Source organism: Poromitra crassiceps, assembly GCF_964638095.1.
Source record: "Poromitra crassiceps genome assembly, chromosome: 5".
NCBI classification, from domain to species: Eukaryota; Metazoa; Chordata; class Actinopteri; order Beryciformes; family Melamphaidae; genus Poromitra; species Poromitra crassiceps.
This window is the reverse complement of record NC_139642.1, coordinates 55,463,084-55,483,501: the sequence shown is the minus strand read 5'-3', so window position 1 is coordinate 55,483,501 and position 20,418 is coordinate 55,463,084. Positions and strand designations below refer to the sequence as shown.

The 20,418-nt window shown below is 43.7% G+C and overlaps 2 protein-coding genes across 4 annotated transcripts in view; both read right to left on the bottom strand.

The window, feature by feature from the left end:
• Window positions 1–2,664: 2,664 nt before the first annotated feature.
• Window positions 2,665–7,767, bottom strand: LOC310776848 (macrophage mannose receptor 1-like). Of its 3 annotated transcripts, XM_083637045.1 has the most exons (9): window positions 7,731–7,760; window positions 7,477–7,515; window positions 7,031–7,273; window positions 6,576–6,723; window positions 6,292–6,392; window positions 5,524–5,880; window positions 4,521–4,616; window positions 4,033–4,389; window positions 2,665–2,894 (listed from the first exon to the last, which is right to left on the bottom strand). In XM_083637045.1, exons 2-9 carry the CDS (start codon window positions 7,508–7,510, stop codon window positions 2,875–2,877), a joined length of 1,356 nt encoding a protein of 451 aa, XP_083493171.1. In that variant the 5' UTR covers window positions 7,511–7,515; window positions 7,731–7,760; the 3' UTR covers window positions 2,665–2,874. The 3 variants fall into 3 exon arrangements, with proteins under 3 accessions (XP_083493171.1, XP_083493172.1, XP_083493173.1); XM_083637046.1 differs by lacking the exon at window positions 7,031–7,273 and having other exon boundaries at window positions 7,731–7,767; XM_083637047.1 differs by lacking the exons at window positions 7,477–7,515; window positions 7,731–7,760 and having other exon boundaries at window positions 7,191–7,273.
• A 4,634-nt stretch (window positions 7,768–12,401) lies between these two features.
• Window positions 12,402–20,418, bottom strand: part of naalad2 (N-acetylated alpha-linked acidic dipeptidase 2) — a gene marked incomplete at its 5' end in the record, with an annotated part of 36,327 nt that continues 28,310 nt past the window's right edge. The window contains 7 exon segments of the mRNA XM_083637455.1: window positions 12,402–13,740; window positions 14,461–14,553; window positions 14,743–14,824; window positions 15,734–15,998; window positions 16,444–16,534; window positions 20,012–20,103; window positions 20,306–20,373. Coding sequence (XP_083493581.1) covers window positions 13,551–13,740; window positions 14,461–14,553; window positions 14,743–14,824; window positions 15,734–15,998; window positions 16,444–16,534; window positions 20,012–20,103; window positions 20,306–20,373 — 881 coding nt within the window. The 3' untranslated portion in view covers window positions 12,402–13,550.

The following is a 20,418-nucleotide window of genomic DNA, read 5'->3' as shown; positions in this document are numbered from 1 at the left end:
ACTTTGTCCAATCGTTACTAAATTTGCCACAAAGCATGTTCAGACTGTCTTGATATTCTATACGGTTTTGCTACAACTGTCTTTCAAACTTTGTAGGCAAGCCAGATCAATCGCCAGATAGGCGTGCCTTGCTCAAGCCACACTGAAGCGATCATTCACGATTCAGTCCTATTTTCCAAGGCGTGAAGCTGCCAGGCGTGAAGTCAATGGAAGTTGTGGGCGGGGTCAAGGCGTGCCGAGCGAGGCGCTGAGGAAAAGAGAGTGCTTCTCGTGTGACCGGTTAAGCGTGAACTTAGCTACAGCGTGGCTTCCAGAGGTTCAAATCCCGTGGATAATGCTGTCTCCTCACACTGCTAAGCTTGTGCCTTGTGATAACTAAGCGTAATGCCTTAAGTTTCTAATTATTGGACAAGTGACACATGAAAAGATTCACTTGACCGATGTCGGGCCAAAACAAAATCACATGTCATTTTTTGTGTGCTACTTCTCTAATGTTTTGTCTGTATGTCTTATCAAATTATGCTTGGTACCCTCAATCGCAGCTTGTGGCTATATTTTTTTAGATATAATTTTTATAGAAATGAGCTGTTTGATGTGTGAAAGTTGGAAATAAATAGTTAAGATAGACTGAGTATCTCCTGCTCTGTTGGGCTTGTCTTTGTGTTTGTCAGAGTTGTACAAGAATAGAATACCGCCCCCATCTGGCAGCATCAGGTTAGTTGTAGCCCATCAAATTTCAGAATTTCATACAACAGACCAGTGGTTCTCAACCTTTTTGAGCCGCGACCGCCAAAAACCTTTAGGCTGGGGTTCGTGCCCCCCCCCCTCCCGCCGCTCCCCAACCCAAACCAATGACTTCCCAGTGCGCACACATTCACACACTGATTTCCCTCACTCACTCAAATCTATTTTTATACAGTTTATAGTGTATATAGCTTTATAATTTATATAATACAATCATTGGTATGGAAGATTTAAGGATCATGTGGGGGGGATATTTTCTTTCTATCCCCCAAAATAATCTTGCGACCCCCAGGTTGAGAACCACTGCATCAGACCAATGCTAATTTTGATGACGACGTCAAACTTTCAAATAGCAGCCGTCTTACCACTGTACTGGGCAAATGAAAATGATCAATCTATGCATTCCAATCCAGAGGATATTTTTGCAATAATCTAACTAGAATAATATAATGTCACGCTGTGCGTGACATTATAATGTTACCTCACCTGACCCCATTTTTTTTTTTTGATATTGTGGATATATTGCCCTTTGACCAAAAGCAGTAACCTGACGCTGCCAGATGGATGGGTTAGTTTCACATTCTGTTTCACTAGCCGTGTCTTGTGAACACGATACCGCCTCCGTCTGGCAGTGTCGGGTAACAAAAGCAGGGGAGTGAAAAGAAAACCCTTTTAACATGGAATGCACCCTTTGTTTAGAGATTGTGATGAGGTGTGATGAAACACAGTCAATGGGCAGTGGACTTTGTGGAATCATGGGAAGTTTTACAGTTGATTGCAGACGGACCTGAACGGTCCCACTGGAGAACGTTCACACTGATGTGCTGAGAGCTTTCATGGTCAGGGTTGATGGAGATAGCCTAGTGTTCTGTTAACATCTGGAAACAATCTGATGACAAAATAAAGAGTGCGGGAGAGTGATGTCTTTTTATATTCAAATATGCTGGGCTTTAAATAATCTTATGCATGTGCCTTATGTGTGCATTTGTCCCTCTCTGTCATAATGATCAATAAAAATAACATTTTATAACGCTGGTTGAGTTTTCTGGTATGTAGGCTACGTGTGTGTATCCTGACGCTGCCAGATCAATCAATCAAGCAATCAGTTTAATACATGTCCCAGAAGGGCACTTTGGTTCACATCAGACAGTAGTGTATAATTACAACATCATTACTAGTTTGAGATTAGTAATAAAGGCACACTTCAGAATTGAGATACATTATTACTACCGTAGTTTTAAAGTAATAAAGGCACACTTCAATATTATACAATACATAAACATTTGTTGCATTATGTACAGATTCCAAAGGACCATCTGCTGCCCTCAGCCAGGTCGCCGCGTGCGCAGCGCCACCGTTGCACTAGCTCCTCAAACAACGCAAGTGGCTCGCTGTCATCAGTGCCAGATGGATGTATCGGAGGATACATCCATCCAGGATGGGGGCGGTATTGTTTTCACAGTCTTCACATAATACCGCCCCCGTCTGGCAGCGTCAGGTAAACGTGTGGGTGTGTGCTCAGGCACAAATACAAATAAAAAAAATCACAGTGTGCGGATTTTTGCTGGCTCATTCCTGTGAAGTTGTCGCGCTTGAGATGTGCATTGTGCACATGCCATTCACTGGGTTGAAATCGTCATAGAGCGCTTATAGCGCTGTATAAATTTAATTTATTTTTATTATGATTATACAGACCAGCCAATCAAAAATAGATCCATGTCTGCTAATGTGAAATTGTTACTGCTGTTGTGCTTTATAGTGAGTTGTTACCTTTGACCCTTCAGTTTGAATGAAGTGACGACCGGTATGTCGTCGTTCACCCTTTCCTAGTCAAGCATGTTCAAACAATATGAGAATACAGAAGAATAAGTGAAATACTTCATCAGATGGATATATTTTTAATTATTGGATCAATGATATTATTAACAGACTTGTTTTCAGAAGCTTTCAAAGCTTATTAGTTCTAAGCGATGGTTCTAAGTTATCAAAAAAGGAATAGAAGTGCAATAAATGGAATATCAAACAATCAATAGCCCATTCACCAATATTCAAAACAATATTAAAAGAATGGAGAAAATGTAAAAAGCTGTGACAGCATTTGCAGATGACTCTTCTGTAGTCTGGAGGGCCTCATGCAGTCTTGTTGAGATCTGCCGAGACACGTAGGACAAAAAAAGACAGAATCTGCATTGAGACAGAGGTTCATTTCTGCGGTCACCTGGAAATCTTGTACAGCAGTTTTGGTCAGTTTTGCTGCTGTGCCTGCACACATGGTCCTCTATATGGCTTTAGCAAGTCTAACTCAAGTCTAAGTCTAACTTTGCCCCAGGCCTCAAATCACAGGGTTCACACGGTCATGGAAAACCTGGAAAAGTCATGGGAATTTAAAAAATCTTGTTTTCTAGGCCTGGAAATGTCATGGAACTAGTAAAATCCGTGAACGTTTTGGAAAAGTCATGGGATTTCATTGTGTGTAATATGTGTAATTAAATTAATTTAGCTCTCTCCCCTGCTAATCCGATCATTGCGCCACCCCCCTCTGCCGATCTGAGGAGATCTGACTAGCAGTCAATCAGTCACCAACCGCTTCTTTTCACCTGACAGCAAGGAGTTTAATCCGGCAGGACGTAGCGCGTGGGACGATTCCCCCCAGTTCCTCTCCCCCTTGAACATGCACCCCAACCGACCAGAGGAGGCAATAGTGCAGCGACCAGGACTCCTACCCCACTGGCTTCCCACAGCCAATTGTGTCTGTAGGAACGCCTGACCAAGCCGGAGGTACTGCCGGGAATTGAACCCGGGTCTCCGCAGGGGTAGGCTAGTGCTTATACCTCTACACACTACCCAGACGGCCCAATTAAATGTAATTGTTAATCTTCCATGGATAACATTCCACGTAATGTAACATAACGGGAAATGTATTTTTTGTAGCTGTTAGTGCTTTTTTTCTTCTTCATAAATATTTGTATGGAAGGTTAAAATGATTTTTCTTCAATAGCTTCCATGTACTGTGATGCAGTGACTCTAAAGAACTAAAATCCAATATATAATAAACAGGTGTGTCCTATTTGTCCAGTGTAGTTCGAATTTCTGGTATTGATTCAGTCACCTCCTCACATTACATGGAAATTCTATTATGGATCCTAGAAAGGTCATTGAACAGTTTTGAAATGTTGCCTATGAAAATGTGTGGGAAGAAACCCCGTTACAATATCAAACACACGGCAACGACGACAGTGATGTCCGATTAGGCCTTCAACAAAACCCTCCATCAACCGTTCTTCTTACACTGGCAGATGAAAGGCAGCTCCAGGTGGCAGCAGTCATCCAGCCACGTGGGTTCTTCCTCCGTCTGGATGATCTTTCCACAGTGGTAGTTGAGGCGGTCGCGGGGGAAAGCGGTGTCCCACCGGTCAAAGTGGTCCACTGGTGGCCCACCGGTCCACACCCAGGGCGCGTCCCAGCCAAAGATGCACCGCTCCAGGCCGATCCACGCCCCATCTCCAGGTAAGTGTGTGCCCTCCAGGAGTTGGTCCACAGCAGCCTGCACGCTCTGGCTGCTGATGTGGACCAGGGTGGAGCCATTATGGAGGCAGTGCTCCAGGGCTGCGATCCAGCTTTTGGATTCGTTGTGGAACCACAGGCCTGCATGGCCACCACCACCACACAAAGCACAACACGCACGCATGCGCGCACGCACACACACACACACACACACTGCTCATTTACCAGTATGCATCCCCCCTCTCTCTAACCCTAAAGGCCTATATACTCACCATGGCAGTCAGGAGTGGTTGAACTCTTATTAATACCAGGAGTGGTCAGACTCTCACCAGGAGGAGTTACACCTTCCTCACAGTCAGAGTCCTCATCTGCCAAGGGAGCATACAGCATTTAAGAAGAAGAAGAATTTCATTAATTTCACAGTTCTGATGAGATGCTTCAGACACACACAAAAAAGAAACTGTGATTTGTCTGTTGCTCTTCGGTAGACTGCAGGTAGACTGCAGGTAGACTGCAGGTAGACTGCAGGTAGAGCTCATCTTTGTAACACAGGAGGCCTTTCTTACTGGAGCATCTACCTGCACTTCATTTGAGAGGTTATTTTCACACAAACCTCGTCAGCACTAGGCTATCTAACCAGGATTTGTCCCCGGGAACTGGTTCTTCACTGGTCCATGTCCTAGGTGTAGGATGAGGACGTTGGTTTTGTACAGTATGAAAAACAACTTAGATTTGAAAATTGCCTGAGCTACACAGCCTAACCCATCATCAGTGAATATGAAGCTATCATTTAATTTGGTTTTGTTGGAGTTTTTTGTTGTTTTGTCCTTATTTAATTGTGCCCAAATTAAGTGTTTTCATATCAATGTGCACATTTATGTTTCGCTCTGCTACTCTCAGTCAACTGATACGCAGGAGGAAATCAATATCTCTGCCAGGAAACACTCCCCCAAATCCTTACAACTTTATTCATCCATCCATGTCTTCTTAATTGGGCGTTTTTGTTAGCCTTTAATGTCAAGCTATACGGCAACATCTGTATTTTAGCCTACAAACAACGAAAAAAAAAAATGCAGAATGATTGGGAAGTAGGCTAAACTGTATTAAATGGCAGGTTTTCTCCTCTTATAGCCTATAACTATCATCTGTGTAACAAACCATCTGGCAGCGTCAGGTTATAACTGTCATGAGTTGTGGAATAAAAACATTAACAAGCTACAGGTAGTCTCTTGCTAAATAGCAGTAAAAGGTAGGCCTAAATGTGAAGGCCTTTACCAGTTTGACAGACAAAGTGGAAGGTAGCTCTACAATCCGCTGGACGCCACTTGGAAGAATTGGTAGACAAGGCACAGTCGAAAGCACTTTTAGGATGATAACCACTGTCCCAGTTAGTGTAGTTCATTGTAATGTCCTCTGCATCACCAGACCACTTCCAGGTTACACCGTCTCTTTTATTGAGCCCGATCCATACAGTAGCCGTGGGGTTCAACTTCAATTCCTGCCAGGTTTGAGAGTCTGCCTCGGTGCGTATGATGGCCAGCTTCATGTTTTTCTGTTCATGGCAGTAGCTTTCCGCCTCACTCCAGTCTTTCGGCTGGTTGACAAGGCAGTATTTCTTGGCTGAATGAATTACTGTTGAAATAAAGTGAGAATAACTTAATAGCCTGGTAACCAGCCCCAATGAGTATTCATTGGCAAAAATAGCCTGTAATTGCTACTAGCACAGATACTGTAGGTCTACATCACAAACGTTTTCAGTAATTCCCAGGTGCAATTTAATTTGGATAAAAGTCATTCCAATTGTTGTATTACAACAATTCGATTGATTAAAGAAAGGCCATTTCTGGATCTCTGGTTTTCTTAGACAAATCTCAAATGTAGACGTAACAGCCCATGCTCCATCTGACGAGGCCTTTTGCCTCTTTCTAGCATATTAAATACAAATTTGCTTTCATTAACTTGTGGTTTTAAATTTGGTAAGAAAAGCCTAAATTAAAACGTAACATAACTAGGTGAAAAAACAACAACAACAACAGTACTTGCCTTTGCAGTTCCTGAGAGTGTACCTGGAGATAGCTGCTGATTTAGTTTGTATCTTCATAGTCTTATCAAATTTTCTGGCCTTGAGGAAACACTTAGGACCTCTATGCGAGAAAAATAGGAATCGGAAAAAGAAGCTTGATTGTATCCAAGCTTGAGCTACATGTCTTTTTTTCTGTAATCATAAGAAATCATAAGACATGTGACACAAACATGCTGGCTCACATAAACTGAGAAAAAAGACCTCACTACAACACAACATGGGAAATATATATCTTTTTATTTACCCTTCATCAAATTGAAAAAATTGGCAGGGGTCATTGACGGTACAGCATTGTCTACAGTTAGTTGAACTCTCTTCTCCGCTGTCACTTTGGCTTATATCCTCTCCATCAACATCAATGTCAAAACCATGTAGCAGGTTTGTGATAGAGTCTGTGGAATGGAAATATCAGAATTTACACAAAAAATGTGTTAAAGTGGAAGTAACAGCAGAGGCATTTTAAACCATTCATTCATTCATTAATTAATTGATTGATTGATTGATGCATCCATCCATCCATCCATCAATTCATTCATTCATTCATTCATGTTCTGTAGCCTAGGCTACTTGCTAAATTCCATTCTCTTGACAAATAAAAACCCATTGCTTCCTGGATCACAAACAATCTGATTATTAATTAATTAGTTAATTAGATTATTAAGATAACGCCCAGCTTCTCAAAGAGATTCAAGTGCTCACCTTTGACTACTGTCACATGGTGTGAAACCATGCAGTCGTAAGGAAAACATGGGCAGAATGTGGTTTTACAGAAAGTGGTCTTGCTGTCTGCTGGCTTAATGGTCAGATGTCTGTTTTCATTATGCCAACATCCAGTTTCATGAGAAGAAAACCTGCATACATGCTCGCAGTCATAGATCAGAGCGGCACTGCTTCCCTCTGGTACCCATATTTCAGTCCCTGAAACCAATGGGAGCAGGATTGCTGCAAAGTTGGGAGATCACATGAGGATCATTTTTTTAATCTCTCTGAATCACACCCCCCCCCCCCCCCCCCCCCCCCCCCCACCATAACAGTACAAATGTGTGTAGGTGGGGGGGAAACAAACAATAAACAATGGTTTCTAAAATATTTCACCTATTAATAATAACTACAAACTGTTCAAGGCCACTCGGTGAGGAACATACCCAGCAGCAGCAGTAGAGGGGTCAACTGTGCCATGGCCTCTAAACACGTAAAGATACAACGTAACGTAAACGTAATGTAACATAACGTAAATATATCAATGCAAATTGCTGAGCTCAGATGTATCGGCCTAAACAACTCAAACACAACAGCCTTTTCACCTGTTTCACCTGCCATATGTCTCACCTCAATTGAAGCTATCTGGGAGTTGAAAGGTCAAGTTATTCCTGCTAAATGACTATATATACTTACTTACCTAGTCAAAGACTTGTTTTCCCTCTCCAGGACCTGATGGATATATGAACAAGAATATTCACAACATCAGTTTGTAGAGGAGTTTGTCTCTTCCCCTTTTCTGAACAGAAGACCACACCCAGACCTGACCTGCTGCTTATTGGTTTTAAAGGGGCATGCCACTGAATTTCACTGAAGTTCATTTATCCTATGCTTTAGATGGCGATGTGGATAACAGAGATACTAACAACCAAAGTATCATGAAAACATACTGTCATCTTCATTGATTGCCTCCATAATGTAGGTTACCAGTGTACCAAATGTTTTACAGAAAGAGTACTTTTTCCCTTTTTCCACTTTGTCTGAGCAGCATGAATGCAAACCAATACTGGAAAAACACCCTTTCAAAATTAAACATGTCATTTTGATGTTTACCAGAGAATGTCTGTATCTTTCTGCAACTGGAGCAAATACAACTTCTCAACTTTATTTCTAGTGCACTTTTCAAAAGTGCAAAGTTACAAAGTGCTTTATAAACATGCAGCAAACATGACAGAATAAGAGTCATGCACCATTGGATACAAAATACAAATAAAATAAGAGGCAAGACTGAAAACATGGTTTTAAAGTGCAGTAAATAGGACATAAATATAAAATAGATAAATAAAATGAACGTAAAAATAAAATACACTAAGGGTGTCAGGTATGTTATATGTCAGTACACAGCTAAGCCCCTGTAAGATTTGCCCAGCAATTCAACAGTGCATCTAAATTTGATGCAAAACAGCTCTGTCCAGCCTGACATATATGCTGTCATAAAATGCAGATGTGTTGAAGAGAGGCATACTTTACAACAATGTTCTGCATAACTTGGTATTGAAATATTCGAGCAGTGTGACTCTCTAACCACAAAATAAAAAAGGTAACATGTTGTTTGGTGTCGAGTGTGGCTGGTAGTTCTGTGTGTCTGTCTGATGTGACAGGAATAATCAGGCAGTATTGTAATTGTGTGTAAGAGATGTTTTGGTCCATCCAAGAATACGGAACTACAGCTCCTCGTCTCCACTGCACGCAAATGCAAATCAAAAGGCTTACAAAAATGAGAGCTTTGTTTACACTGTTACAGGATGCAAATGTCTGTCTCTCTGCTTATCTATACAGAAAAGCCAATCCGACGGTCCGTCGCCAACTCAACGTCTATCCGAGGCTGTAGCTGTCTCTTTTTTGAAAGCTACCTGTAGAGTGAAGATATTGGTGGTATCATATGAATGAAACATCCATAGGTACTAACCACGTCGTGCTAGCTTGTCGGGAAGGGCGCTAATTAATGCTCTGAAGTTCAGCTAAATTTAGGCGAAGGGGGGAAAAATGCGGGCCCAATTCAAAGGGGTCCCTTGACCTCTCACCTCAAGATATCTCAATGAGGATGGGTTCTATGGGTAGATTGGGTACCCATGAGTCTCCCCTTTACAGACATGTGTCCACTTTATGCCAATAGAGAAGAAGAAGAAAGGCCAGCACGCTCAATGTCCTTTTAGTGCTTTTAATCAATCTGGGTCAGATGTAGCTTGTGCTTTCAATGAGCCCACTTGTATTCATGGTCGGGTCAGACAGGAAGCGCCCTGACATAGACCAAAGGGCTAGGAAAGGGGGCACACACACACACACACACACACACACACACACACAGACAGACAGTGAGCAACATTTCGCCTGCAAGAGACCACGATGGAAATAAGTCTTGGACTTTATCGTGCTATCCCAGCTTCACTCCCATCTCGTGTCTTGTGTGTTGTGTACATGGTGCACTGTATGACTATGCTGTGTGTCCTCACTTTTCTCTGATTTTTTTTAACATCATGATCTGTTCATATTACATCACACACAGTAGGTAGTACTAATTTCCTTCACTTCGCTCTTATAAACAATATATATATTTTTTTATTATGCACTACTAGCAATCATAGGCACAAAGGAATTATACATCTAGGCGTTTTGCCTGGCGGGAAATGACGGTGGTGTCCAGGTGGTTTCCCAGGATTTTAAAACCTGCCCCTGACCTTCACCGGATCATAACCCACTGCCATGCAAATGTTCTGCCCAATACAACCAGGATCATAACCCACTGCCATGCAAATGTTCTGCCCAATACAACCAGGATCATAACCCACTGCCATGCAAATGTTCTGCCCAATACAACCAGGATCATAACCCACTGCCATGCAAATGTTCTGCCCAATACAACCAGGGGCACGCACGCACGCGCGCACGCACACGCGCGCACGCACACGTCAACTTTATTATATGTAAACATTTTGCATGTTCAAATGGAAGCCATGGTGATAAGTGAACAAATGCTGCTTATGATTCTATTCATCAATATTTTCATTTGGCTGTGGCAAGGCCCACTGTGGATGAAAAGTGGCTATTAATCAGCTTTGCTCTAAGAATTAGCGATGAGGAAGTTGTCATTTGCAGCCCCATCTCAGAGAGAAAGAGTCAATATTCTTCTCATTTAAAAGGCCATGTCTTTAGTTGACCTGATTTGACTGAACTGTTATGAATGCTCAATATTCTCTCATTCTTTTCTGCGTTGGATCTCAATGCTGCTCACTGTGTCTTCACTCACTCTAACACACACACACACACACACACACACACACACACACACACACACACACCCACACACACACACACACACACACACACACACACACACACACACACACACACACACACACAGTTATATGACAGCACGTCATGCACACTCATATGCATTCCTTCACACTCCTTCTCAAGGACACAATCACATATTCACCTCACCTTCTCCCTGACTGATCCTCACCTCACCTTCTCCCTGACTGTTCCTCACCTCACCTTCTCCCTGACTGTTCCTCACCTCACCTTCTCCCTGACTGTTCCTCACCTCACCTTCCCCCTGACTGTTCCTCACCTCACCTTCTCCCTGACTGTTCCTCACCTAACCTTCCCCCTGACTGTTCCTCACCTCACCTTCTCCCTGACTGTTCCTCACCTCCTCCCTGACTGTTCCTCACCTCACCTTCTCCCTGACTGTTCCTCACCTCCTCCCTGACTGTTCCTCACCTAACCTTCCCCCTGACTGTTCCTCACCTCACCTTCTCCCTGACTGTTCCTCACCTCCTCCCTGACTGTTCCTCACCTCACCTTCTCCCTGACTGTTCCTCACCTCACCTTCTCCCTGACAGTTCCTCACCTCACCTTCTCCCTGACTGTTCCTCACCTCACCTTCTCCCTGACTGTTCCTCACCTAACCTTCCCCCTGACTGTTCCTCACCTAACCTTCTCCCTGACTGTTCCTCGCCTCACCTTCTCCCTGACTGTTCCTCACCTCACCTTCTCCCTGACTGTTCCTCACCTCACCTTCTCCCTGACAGTTCCTCACCTCACCTTATCCCTGACTGATCCTCACCTCACCTTCTCCCTGACTGTTCCTCACCTCACCTTCTCCCTGACTGTTCCTCACCTAACCTTCTCCCTGACTGTTCCTCACCTCACCTTCTCCCTGACTGTTCCTCACCTCACCTTCTCCCTGACTGTTCCTCACCTAACCTTCCCCCTGACTGTTCCTCACCTCACCTTCTCCCTGACTGTTCCTCACCTCACCTTCTACCTGACTGTTCCTCACCTCCTCCCTGACTGTTCCTCACCTCACCTTCTCCCTGACTGTTCCTCACCTCACCTTCTCCCTGACTGTTCCTCACCTCACCTCACCTTCTCCCTGACAGTTCCTCACCTCACCTTCTCCCTGACTGTTCCTCACCTCACCTTCTCCCTGACTGTTCCTCACCTAACCTTCCCCCTGACTGTTCCTCACCTCACCTTCCCCCTGACTGTTCCTCACCTAACCTTCTCCCTGACTGTTCCTCACCTCCTCCCTGACTGTTCCTCACCTCACCTTCTCCCTGACTGTTCCTCACCTCACCTTCTCCCTGACTGTTCCTCACCTCACCTTCTCCCTGACTGTTCCTCACCTCACCATCTCCCTGACTGTTCCTCACCTCACCATCTCCCTGACTGTTCCTCACCTCACCATCTCCCTGACTGTTCCTCACCTCACCTTCTCCCTGACTGTTCCTCACCTCACCTTCTCCCTGACTGTTCCTCACCTCACCTTCTCCCTGACTGTTCCTCACCTCACCTTCTCCCTGACTGTTCCTCACCTCACCTTCTCACCGACTGTTCCTCACCTTCTCCCTGACTGTTCCTCACCTCACCTTCTCCCTGACTTTTCCTCACCTCACCTTCTCCCTGACTGTTCCACGTTAAATACAGTGTGGTGTTTGAAGGAGATGAAGAGATTGAAGAGAAGATCAGCTTATTTAAAGTGAAGATCTTGCTTTACAGTCACAGTAAAACCAAAGGGAAACCATGCAGATTGCATGCTGAATATCTGAGCTCCATTGTGACAAATTAAGGCAAGTTATATTATATTATATTCAGACTACATTCGCTAAGCCTCTGCTGTGACAGATGAGTAAGGAAAAACACAACTCCTGAAAGTCTTGTCATGTTAGCATAGCCAGAAGAAAATATGCTGAATTCCTCTTTCAGACTGTAGACGAGAAAAGCAGTGTTGATTTATTTATCACTTTTCAAAACACAGTTAACAAAGTACTTTACAAAAAAAACAAAAAAACATTTAAAATGCAAAGATAATAAAACATATGGGCGTACCTTGAAATGTGGGCGTACCCTGAAATGGTCACCTGACTTCCATTTTTCAATGTTCAATTTTGTATTTTTAATTTTGCATTTTACTTTTCAATGTTAATTTTGCATTTTCCCAATCCAAAATGAATAATGATAAAAAGGGAATGGCCAAAATGAAAAATTAGGTCAGACTTTGATTGTTTTTGTTTTTCGATTCCGTTTGAAAATTGATTTTCAGCTTCAATTTTAAATTCTTTGACTGTTTTTCATTCTTCAATTTGGATTTTTGACCATTTTTGACCATGTCTCAGTTAGAAAGGAAAAATGAAGTATACTTTAGTACCCCGTTCCCATAATGCCTCCACAGAGGTTTAGAGTAGCAAATGGGATGAAAAGGAACAAAAAACACAAGTGTTGGTCTTAGTGCCCGTCTGCTTCATTGCTTCACAGTGTTACCCATTGACTGTATCATGAGTTCAACAAGACAGGGTTTGTCCGTCTCTTTAAAACATTGACAAGATCAAAGTGGACATTTATAGATGTGCATTTGAATTAACAGTACGTTGCATGTGACGTTTATGGTGTGCAGCTTTCTCATTCAAATTGTGTTGTATTTCTTTTCTGGCGTGCCTTCAAGGAAATAAAGTAATTTATTGCACATGAGAAAAGTAAATAAAAAAGTTTTAAAAAGTTTTTTTTTTTTTTTTTACATGGATGTAAATAGACATTTTTGCCATGTCTTTCAAGTTTTACGTGTTTTTCTTCTGACCATTACAACCATAAAACATATAGGGCTTTCCCCCTCAGGATTTCAGGGATCAAAGTACATTGTGCTTGTTCGTGTCTTGTTTTCCAGCTTCAACACGTCCGCCTCTAGCTGGTTTGTGCTGATCTCATAATTGCAGTTCACATATTTCCAGGTTTTTCTTCACTGTGCCTTCATAATAATGCAGAGTCCATTTTAAAAGAACAAATTTCTCCAAAAGAAATTGCAGTTTTCTGTGTCCAGGTGAACTCTGGAGGCCTGAGGACATGATTGGATCGGAAAATAGGGATTGATTGAGTGTGTGTGTGTGTGTGTGTGTGCGTGTGTGTGTGTGTGTGCGTGTGCGTGTGTGTGCATGTGTGTGTGTGTATGTGTGTGTGTGTGTCAGGCAGGCGGTGTAAGGGTCATGGCGGCAGCGTGGACGGTGAATGCTGCTATGCTAATTTGTCGCTTCACCTCCTCCCAGGCCTCCTCTGGGTTGGGTGAATTCTCAATGTCAAACAGGGAATCGTAGATCCCAGGGAAAGACTCTCCAGCGTATTTGTTATGACTGCTGGGAGCGAAAATCACATGTCTGGAAGAGAGAGAGAGAGAGAGGAGATGGAGGGAGAATGTTATGCAAAAGCTAGGGAATGTGGCTATTACAGATTATATTCATTTGTGTGACGCTTTTGAAAACACTGCTCCTAAGTGCTTTACAAAGCAAAGTAAAATGGGAGATCAAGGACATTTTTGGAAGACTGATTTAAAGACAATACTGTTTTCAGACTAAACTCCTCTGACAGGTTGTTTTTCTCAGAACCCTAATAGAGAACACCTTAATAGTAAAAATATATGTATAACTTTATCATGAAAGAGTCCAAGTAAAACTTGGAAACAGACAATTGCAAATAAAATGGAGCACAAATATTGATCAAAACAATCACAAAATGATTGGCAGGGAATGGGCATATATACAGTGAAAGATATATACAATGTGAACAGCCAGATGAAATGAAAGAAGTTGCACAGGATGTATCATGTACAAGAAGTGAATTAAATAATTATCTTGATATACTGTGCTATGTCTGTTCCTCACGCTAAATACACTATAGGAATTCCTCTATAGTCTGGATAGCCAGGTACTTGTAAAACCATATTGTGTGTGTGTGTGTGTCTGTGTGTGTGTGTGTGTGTGTGTGTGTGTGTGTGTGTGTGTGTGTGTGTGTGTGTGTGTGTGTGTGTGTGTGTGTCTGTGTACTACACTATATGTGTGTGAGAGAGAGCGAGAGAAAAGAGAGAGAGAGAGTCTGACCTGTAGAAGGGTCGGCCAGGTAAGCCCAGGGGGTCGATGAAGGCTCTCTCCAGGTACATGAGCTGATCGTTCACTACACGCACCTGGAGAGGACTGACACACACACACACACACACACACACCTCTGTGTCAACTGGCTTTCTTAGAGATGCGCACACACACACACTTGAATGTGCAATCAAAGACTAGACAAACATTTAAATGTGTACAGTACAGCAACACATTTTACAGGCAATATTTTAAATGGAAAAAGTACAAAACTTGAAACACAAACACACTTACTCTGTTCTGTCGAGGGCCTCGAGGCGCTCATGGAAGTCCCTGGCTGCAACCGTGAAGTTCTGCACTGCAGAAAACAGGGAATCTGCAGATGCAGGGACAATTTATGCTCAAAAATACATAAGGATATATATATATGCTGGTATATAGGATTTCACTCGTGCCATAACCAATAATATGTAACATTAGTGGGCTGGTTTTGGCAAAAAAAAGAAATAGAAAAAAGAAAAGAAAAAAGAAACGTTTCAACTTGCTTTTTAATTCACTGGATATATATTATGTTTAAGATTTGCATTTGACTGTCTAATAAAATGCAATGATATTTTCATTAACCTTGTAAAAAAAAGTGGGCTACTGGATCAAATGCAACAAATATACTCTGGTAGTGTTGTATCATGTTTAGGGTATTTACCATACATACCATACACTGACTACTATACGATCATATTATCATGATTTCTGAACGGGGCGGAGCCAGAGCTACTGTGTGGCCATGTAGTGGATCTTTAGGACATTGCAGGCAATCAAAGGCATTTTGCACTGTAAAATATGTTTTTATGCTTATAATATAATATAATATAATATAATATAATATAATATAATATGTGTTTGCAACTTGTAATTACTTTGTAATTGTTTTCTCTCCCATAGGTGCAATAACAAAAAAGATAATAGGCAAATGATAATATACTGGATAAAGACTTTTTCAGGATACAGATCCCTAAACATTCTATTCAGATAGGTGTTTTTCTGTGACTGTACATTCTGAGCTGTCAGTCCTTTGTTGAGACTCAGGTGAAATTGTAGATTGCCTCTGCCAACAGACGTGCCTGTACCTGTTGCAAAAATGTCCTGTTGTGTGGGAGGTAGGGGGAGGGCTTTGTAGGTATGTGTGCCTAGGGGGCCCTTGGTCTCCTAATACACCTATGAGTCATATTATCCTATCTACAGCTCGACAGCGCTCCCTTCTGTCAGCAGAGTGATATACACTCACCAAACGTCACGTCATACAGCTTCATCTCCTCAGGATGCATCTGTCCCAGCTGGGCAATGCTCTGGGCGTACTTCCTCAACGAGCCTGCGTATTGGTTGGCATCGAGGGGGAGGAGTCGGGAGTCGGCCAATAGGAAGATGAGCCCGCCCCTCACCTGAGCCACCGCCTGGAGCTTGCGGAAGGATGGGTCGTAGAACTTCTCCACAATCTCGTAGGTCTCATACACGCTGTGATAGACTGGGTAACTGCTGTATCGCTCTGTTTTCTGACGCACACACACACACACACACACACACACACAGAGACACACACACACACACACACACACACACACACACACACACACACACACACACACACACACACACAACACTGTAGATTAGATAGAGAGAACACATTGAAGTATGAATTCCCACTGAGTGACTGTTTCTGCAACCAGATCCATGCAAACCAAGAATCCCCTCAGAGTTCAATAAATAGACATACAGGCATGAATATGAATCACACTGTATATGCACAGTGTACACACACACACACACACACACACACACACACACACACACACACACACACACACAGGCCTGTGCATGCTAACATAAGATTAAACTCCTCCCCCGCTGGCTTTGTGCAGACTGATTGGCCGTTGGCGGTGCCTGACGCTGGCTTTGTGCAGACTGATTGGCCGTTGGCAGCGCAGGAGGACGTCTCACCTTGTTCTTGGTGTATCTGGCTCTGCCGGCAGCGATGCCCAGGCGGATGAAATAGGCCTCAAAGTCACTGCCTGAGCCCAGCTTACTGATCCTACAGTGCAGCAGAGCAGGGAGGAGGACATGTTGGGTCATTTGTTCATTTACTGATGGATTGATTAATTTATTGATTGATTGATTGATTGATTGATTGATTGATTGATTGATTGATTCTCATCAGAAACATTTGCTTAAACACATCATTCTCCGCCACCATACAATGATCTATCTTAAAGGAACACTCTGCCCATTTTCAACCAGCTTTGTATCATTAGAACATCAGTAGTATATCAGAAAACTGTAAACTGTTTTGAAGTCTGTCATTTAATTTGACAGTTATTGAGTGTTAAAGTGTGGACCAGTGACATCACTGGTCCACACTAACTCAAATTAATAACTCATTAACTCAAATCAACTCTCAATAACTGTCAAACTAGATGAATGATGAATAGTTTGACAGTTATTGAGAGTTGATTTGAGTTAATGAGTTATTCATTTGAGTTAGTGTGGACCAGTGATGTCACTGGTCCACACTTTAACACTCAATAACTGTCAAATTAAATGACAGACTTCAAAACCGTTTACAGTTTTCTGATATACTACTGATGTTCTAATAAAACAAAGCTGGTTGAAAATGGGCGGAGTGTTCCTTTAAGATGGTGTAATCGGGGCTAAACCTTTTCAAACGGCTCTCATAGTCTGGTTCCTCCCTAAAGTCAGTCAAAACTATTCAAATATAAGTCTGCATGCACATCCAAACCAACGAGGCAGGTGCTGAGCCCAAAGTGAGCAAAGAATTAAATAAACAAATAAACAGCTTGCATACTGCAGGACTCCAGTCCATACTGAGAGGCTCCAGTCCATACTGAGAGACTCCAGTCCATACTGAGAGGCTCCAGTCCATACTGAGAGGCTCCAGTCCATACTGAGAGACTCCAGTCCATACTGAGAGACTTCAGTCCATACTGAGAGACTTCAGTCCATACTGAGAGGCTCCAGTCCATACTGTAGGGCTGCAGTCCATACTGAGAGACTCCAGTCCATACTGAGAGACTCCAGTCCATACTGAGAGACTCCAGTCCATACTGAGAGACTTCAGTCCATACTGAGAGGCTCCAGTCCATACTAAGAGGCTCCAGTCCATACTGTAGGGCTGCAGTCCATACCGAGAGGCTCCAGTCCATACTGAGAAACTCCAGTCCATACTGAGAGGCTCCAGTGCATACTGAGAGGCTCCACTCCATACTGCAGGACTGCAGTCCATACTGAGAGGCTGCAGTCCATACCGAGAGGCCCCACTCCATACTGCAGGACTGCAGTCCATACTGAGAGGCTCCAGTCCATACTGAGAGGCTCCAGTCCATACTGTAGGGCTCCAGTCCAGGCTCCAGTCCATACTGAGAGGCTCCACTCCATGCTGAGAGGCACCAGTCCATACTGAGAGACTCCAGTCCATACTGAGAGGCTCCAGTCCATACTGAGAGACTCCAGTCCATACTGAGAGGCTCCACTCCATGCTGAGAGGCACCAGTCCATACTGCAGGGCTCCAGTCCATACTGAGAGGCTCCAGTCCATACTGAGAGGCTCCAGTCCATACTGAGAGACTCCAGTCCATACTGAGAGGCTCCACTCCATGCTGAGAGGCACCAGTCCATACTGCAGGGCACCAGTCCATACTGCAGGGCTCCAGTCCATACTGAGAGGCTCCACTCCATGCTGAGAGGCACCAGTCCATACTGCAGGGCTGCAGTCCAGAGGCTCCAGTCCATACTGAGAGGCTCCAGTCCACTTATTGATTATTACGCCAATGTCCACCTGTAGCCCTGCAGTGTCAAAACATTTGTGGCAACACTGGTCTGTGATCTGCTTTCCTCCATCTTTCATTTTTGGCACCTCAGTGCGGTCAGCCATGATTTCTGGTACCAATGAGTGAAACGCATGTAGGGATTATATTTAGATCTTTGTCACCACTTTGGGACAAGGTTGATGAAGTTAAAAGTCAAACTTCAGCGGGCAGAAAGGGAGTGAGCTCTGTGCTGGTAAGAGTATCAGCTCCAGATGCCTGGGTGCATCAGAGGAGATGCTGGTAAGAGTATCAGCTCCAGATGCCTGAGTGCATCAGAGGAGATGCTGGTAAGAGTATCAGCTCCAGATGCCTGGGTGCATCAGAGGAGATGCTGGTAAGAGTATCAGCTCCAGATGCCTGGGTGCATCAGAGGAGATGCTGGTAAGAGTATCAGCTCCAGATGCCTGAGTGCATCAGAGGAGATGCTGGTAAGAGTATCAGCTCCAGATGCCTGAGTGCATCAGAGGAGATGCTGGTAAGAGTATCAGCTCCAGATGCCTGAGTGCATCAGAGGAGATGCTGGTAAGAGTATCAGCTCCAGATGCCTGAGTGCATCAGAGGAGATGCTGGTAAGAGTATCAGCTCCAGATGCCTGAGTGCATCAGAGGAGATGCTGGTAAGAGTATCAGCTCCAGATGCCTGAGTGCATCAGAGGAGAGGCTGGTAAGAGTATCAGCTCCAGATGCCTGAGTGCATCAGAGGAGATGCTGGTAAGAGTATCAGCTCCAGATGCCTGAGTGCATCAGAGGAGATGCTGGTAAGAGTATCAGCTCCAGATGCCTGAGTGCATCAGAGGAGATGCTGGGGACCGGACCAGACTGACGAGCCTGAGCGCTGCAAATTCTTCTCACAGGAGTCAAGTCAAGTCAAGTCAAGTTTATTTGTATAGCCCTAATTCACAAGCATGTCTCAGAGGGCTTCACAGAGAATATGTCTAGCTAATTCTAGATGACACAACAGTAGCAAATTACAGAATAAAGATAACACTTTGAACAATTGATGGAGAAATATAGAAAATATAGAAATATAGGAGAGAGCAGAGGAGAGAGCAGGAGAAGGGAGGAGAGCAGGGGGAATGTGAGAGAGTGATGGGGTGGGGAGGGAATGAGAAATGTTGGAGGGTATAGGAGGTGGGGAAGGAGCAAGAGGAGAGAGCAGGAGAGGGGAAGGGGGGGAGCGGGGAGTGTGGGGGAGAAGAGAGCAGGGGGAGGGAGGAGGTGGGGAGAGAATGGGAAATGTGGGGGAGGAGAGAGCGTATGGGAGAGTATGGGAGTATAGAGAGAGTATGGGAGACTATATAAGTCCTGTCTGCCAAGGTGAATGAACATGCACAGTGTGGACCTGATGAGGTTTATAGAGCTGCTTCATTACATGTCTGTATTGGCTATCAACGGAATTAACACAATCATGTAGAGACAACCCTATTTTTCTTTGCTATGCAATTTGTATTTGGAGTTGCCATGGTGACTGAATAGGATGTGAATTCAAGCTTTGAGGTGAACAACTGAAAATAAAATATACACATCTGTGCACATACACATCAGTGTGCTTTAGACTGTAGCTACTGCTACAATTATATGAATCACATTTTTGGATTGCAGTTGAAGAAGATTGCTTCTTTTGTTTGGTTGTTGTTCTGTATGCACCCTGGCTAAGTGTAGGCGTGAACGTTTCTAGTTTCTTACCTGGGAGCGTCACGGTCATTTGTCCAGTTGTCTCTCTTATGCCAACTCTCATACAGAGAAACTCCCTCCTCTCCTTCCTCTGGACTGGCTATCTGCAGAGAGAGAGAGAGAGGGGGAAAGAGGGAGAGAGAGAGAGAATGAGGGAGAGAGAGAGAGATTGAGAGAGGACAGAGAAAGAGCGAGAGAGAGGCAGAAAGAAAGAAAATGCAGAAATAGACAGGAACTTGCTCACGTGTGTGTGTGTGTGTGTGTGTGTGTGTGTGTGTGTGTGTGTGTGTGTGTGTGTGTGTTCACCTGTTTGGTGAGGTCATACACCAGGGTGTGCATAGATGGAGTGCAGTCGACTCTCAATGTGTACATGCCTGGAATTCACTCACACACACACACACACACACACACACACACAC

Excerpts from the sequence above, each read along its gene's own strand:
- LOC310776848 (XM_083637045.1), bottom strand. The coding sequence starts at position 7,510 with ATGGCACAGTTGACCCCTCTACTGCTGCTGCTGG. Across the intron at positions 6,724-7,030 it reads CCATGTGACAGTAGTCAAAG|ACTCTATCACAAACCTGCTA; the intron begins GTGAGCACTTGA and ends TCCATTCCACAG. Across the intron at positions 4,390-4,520 it reads AACCACTCCTGACTGCCATG|GCCTGTGGTTCCACAACGAA; the intron begins GTGAGTATATAG and ends GTGGCCATGCAG.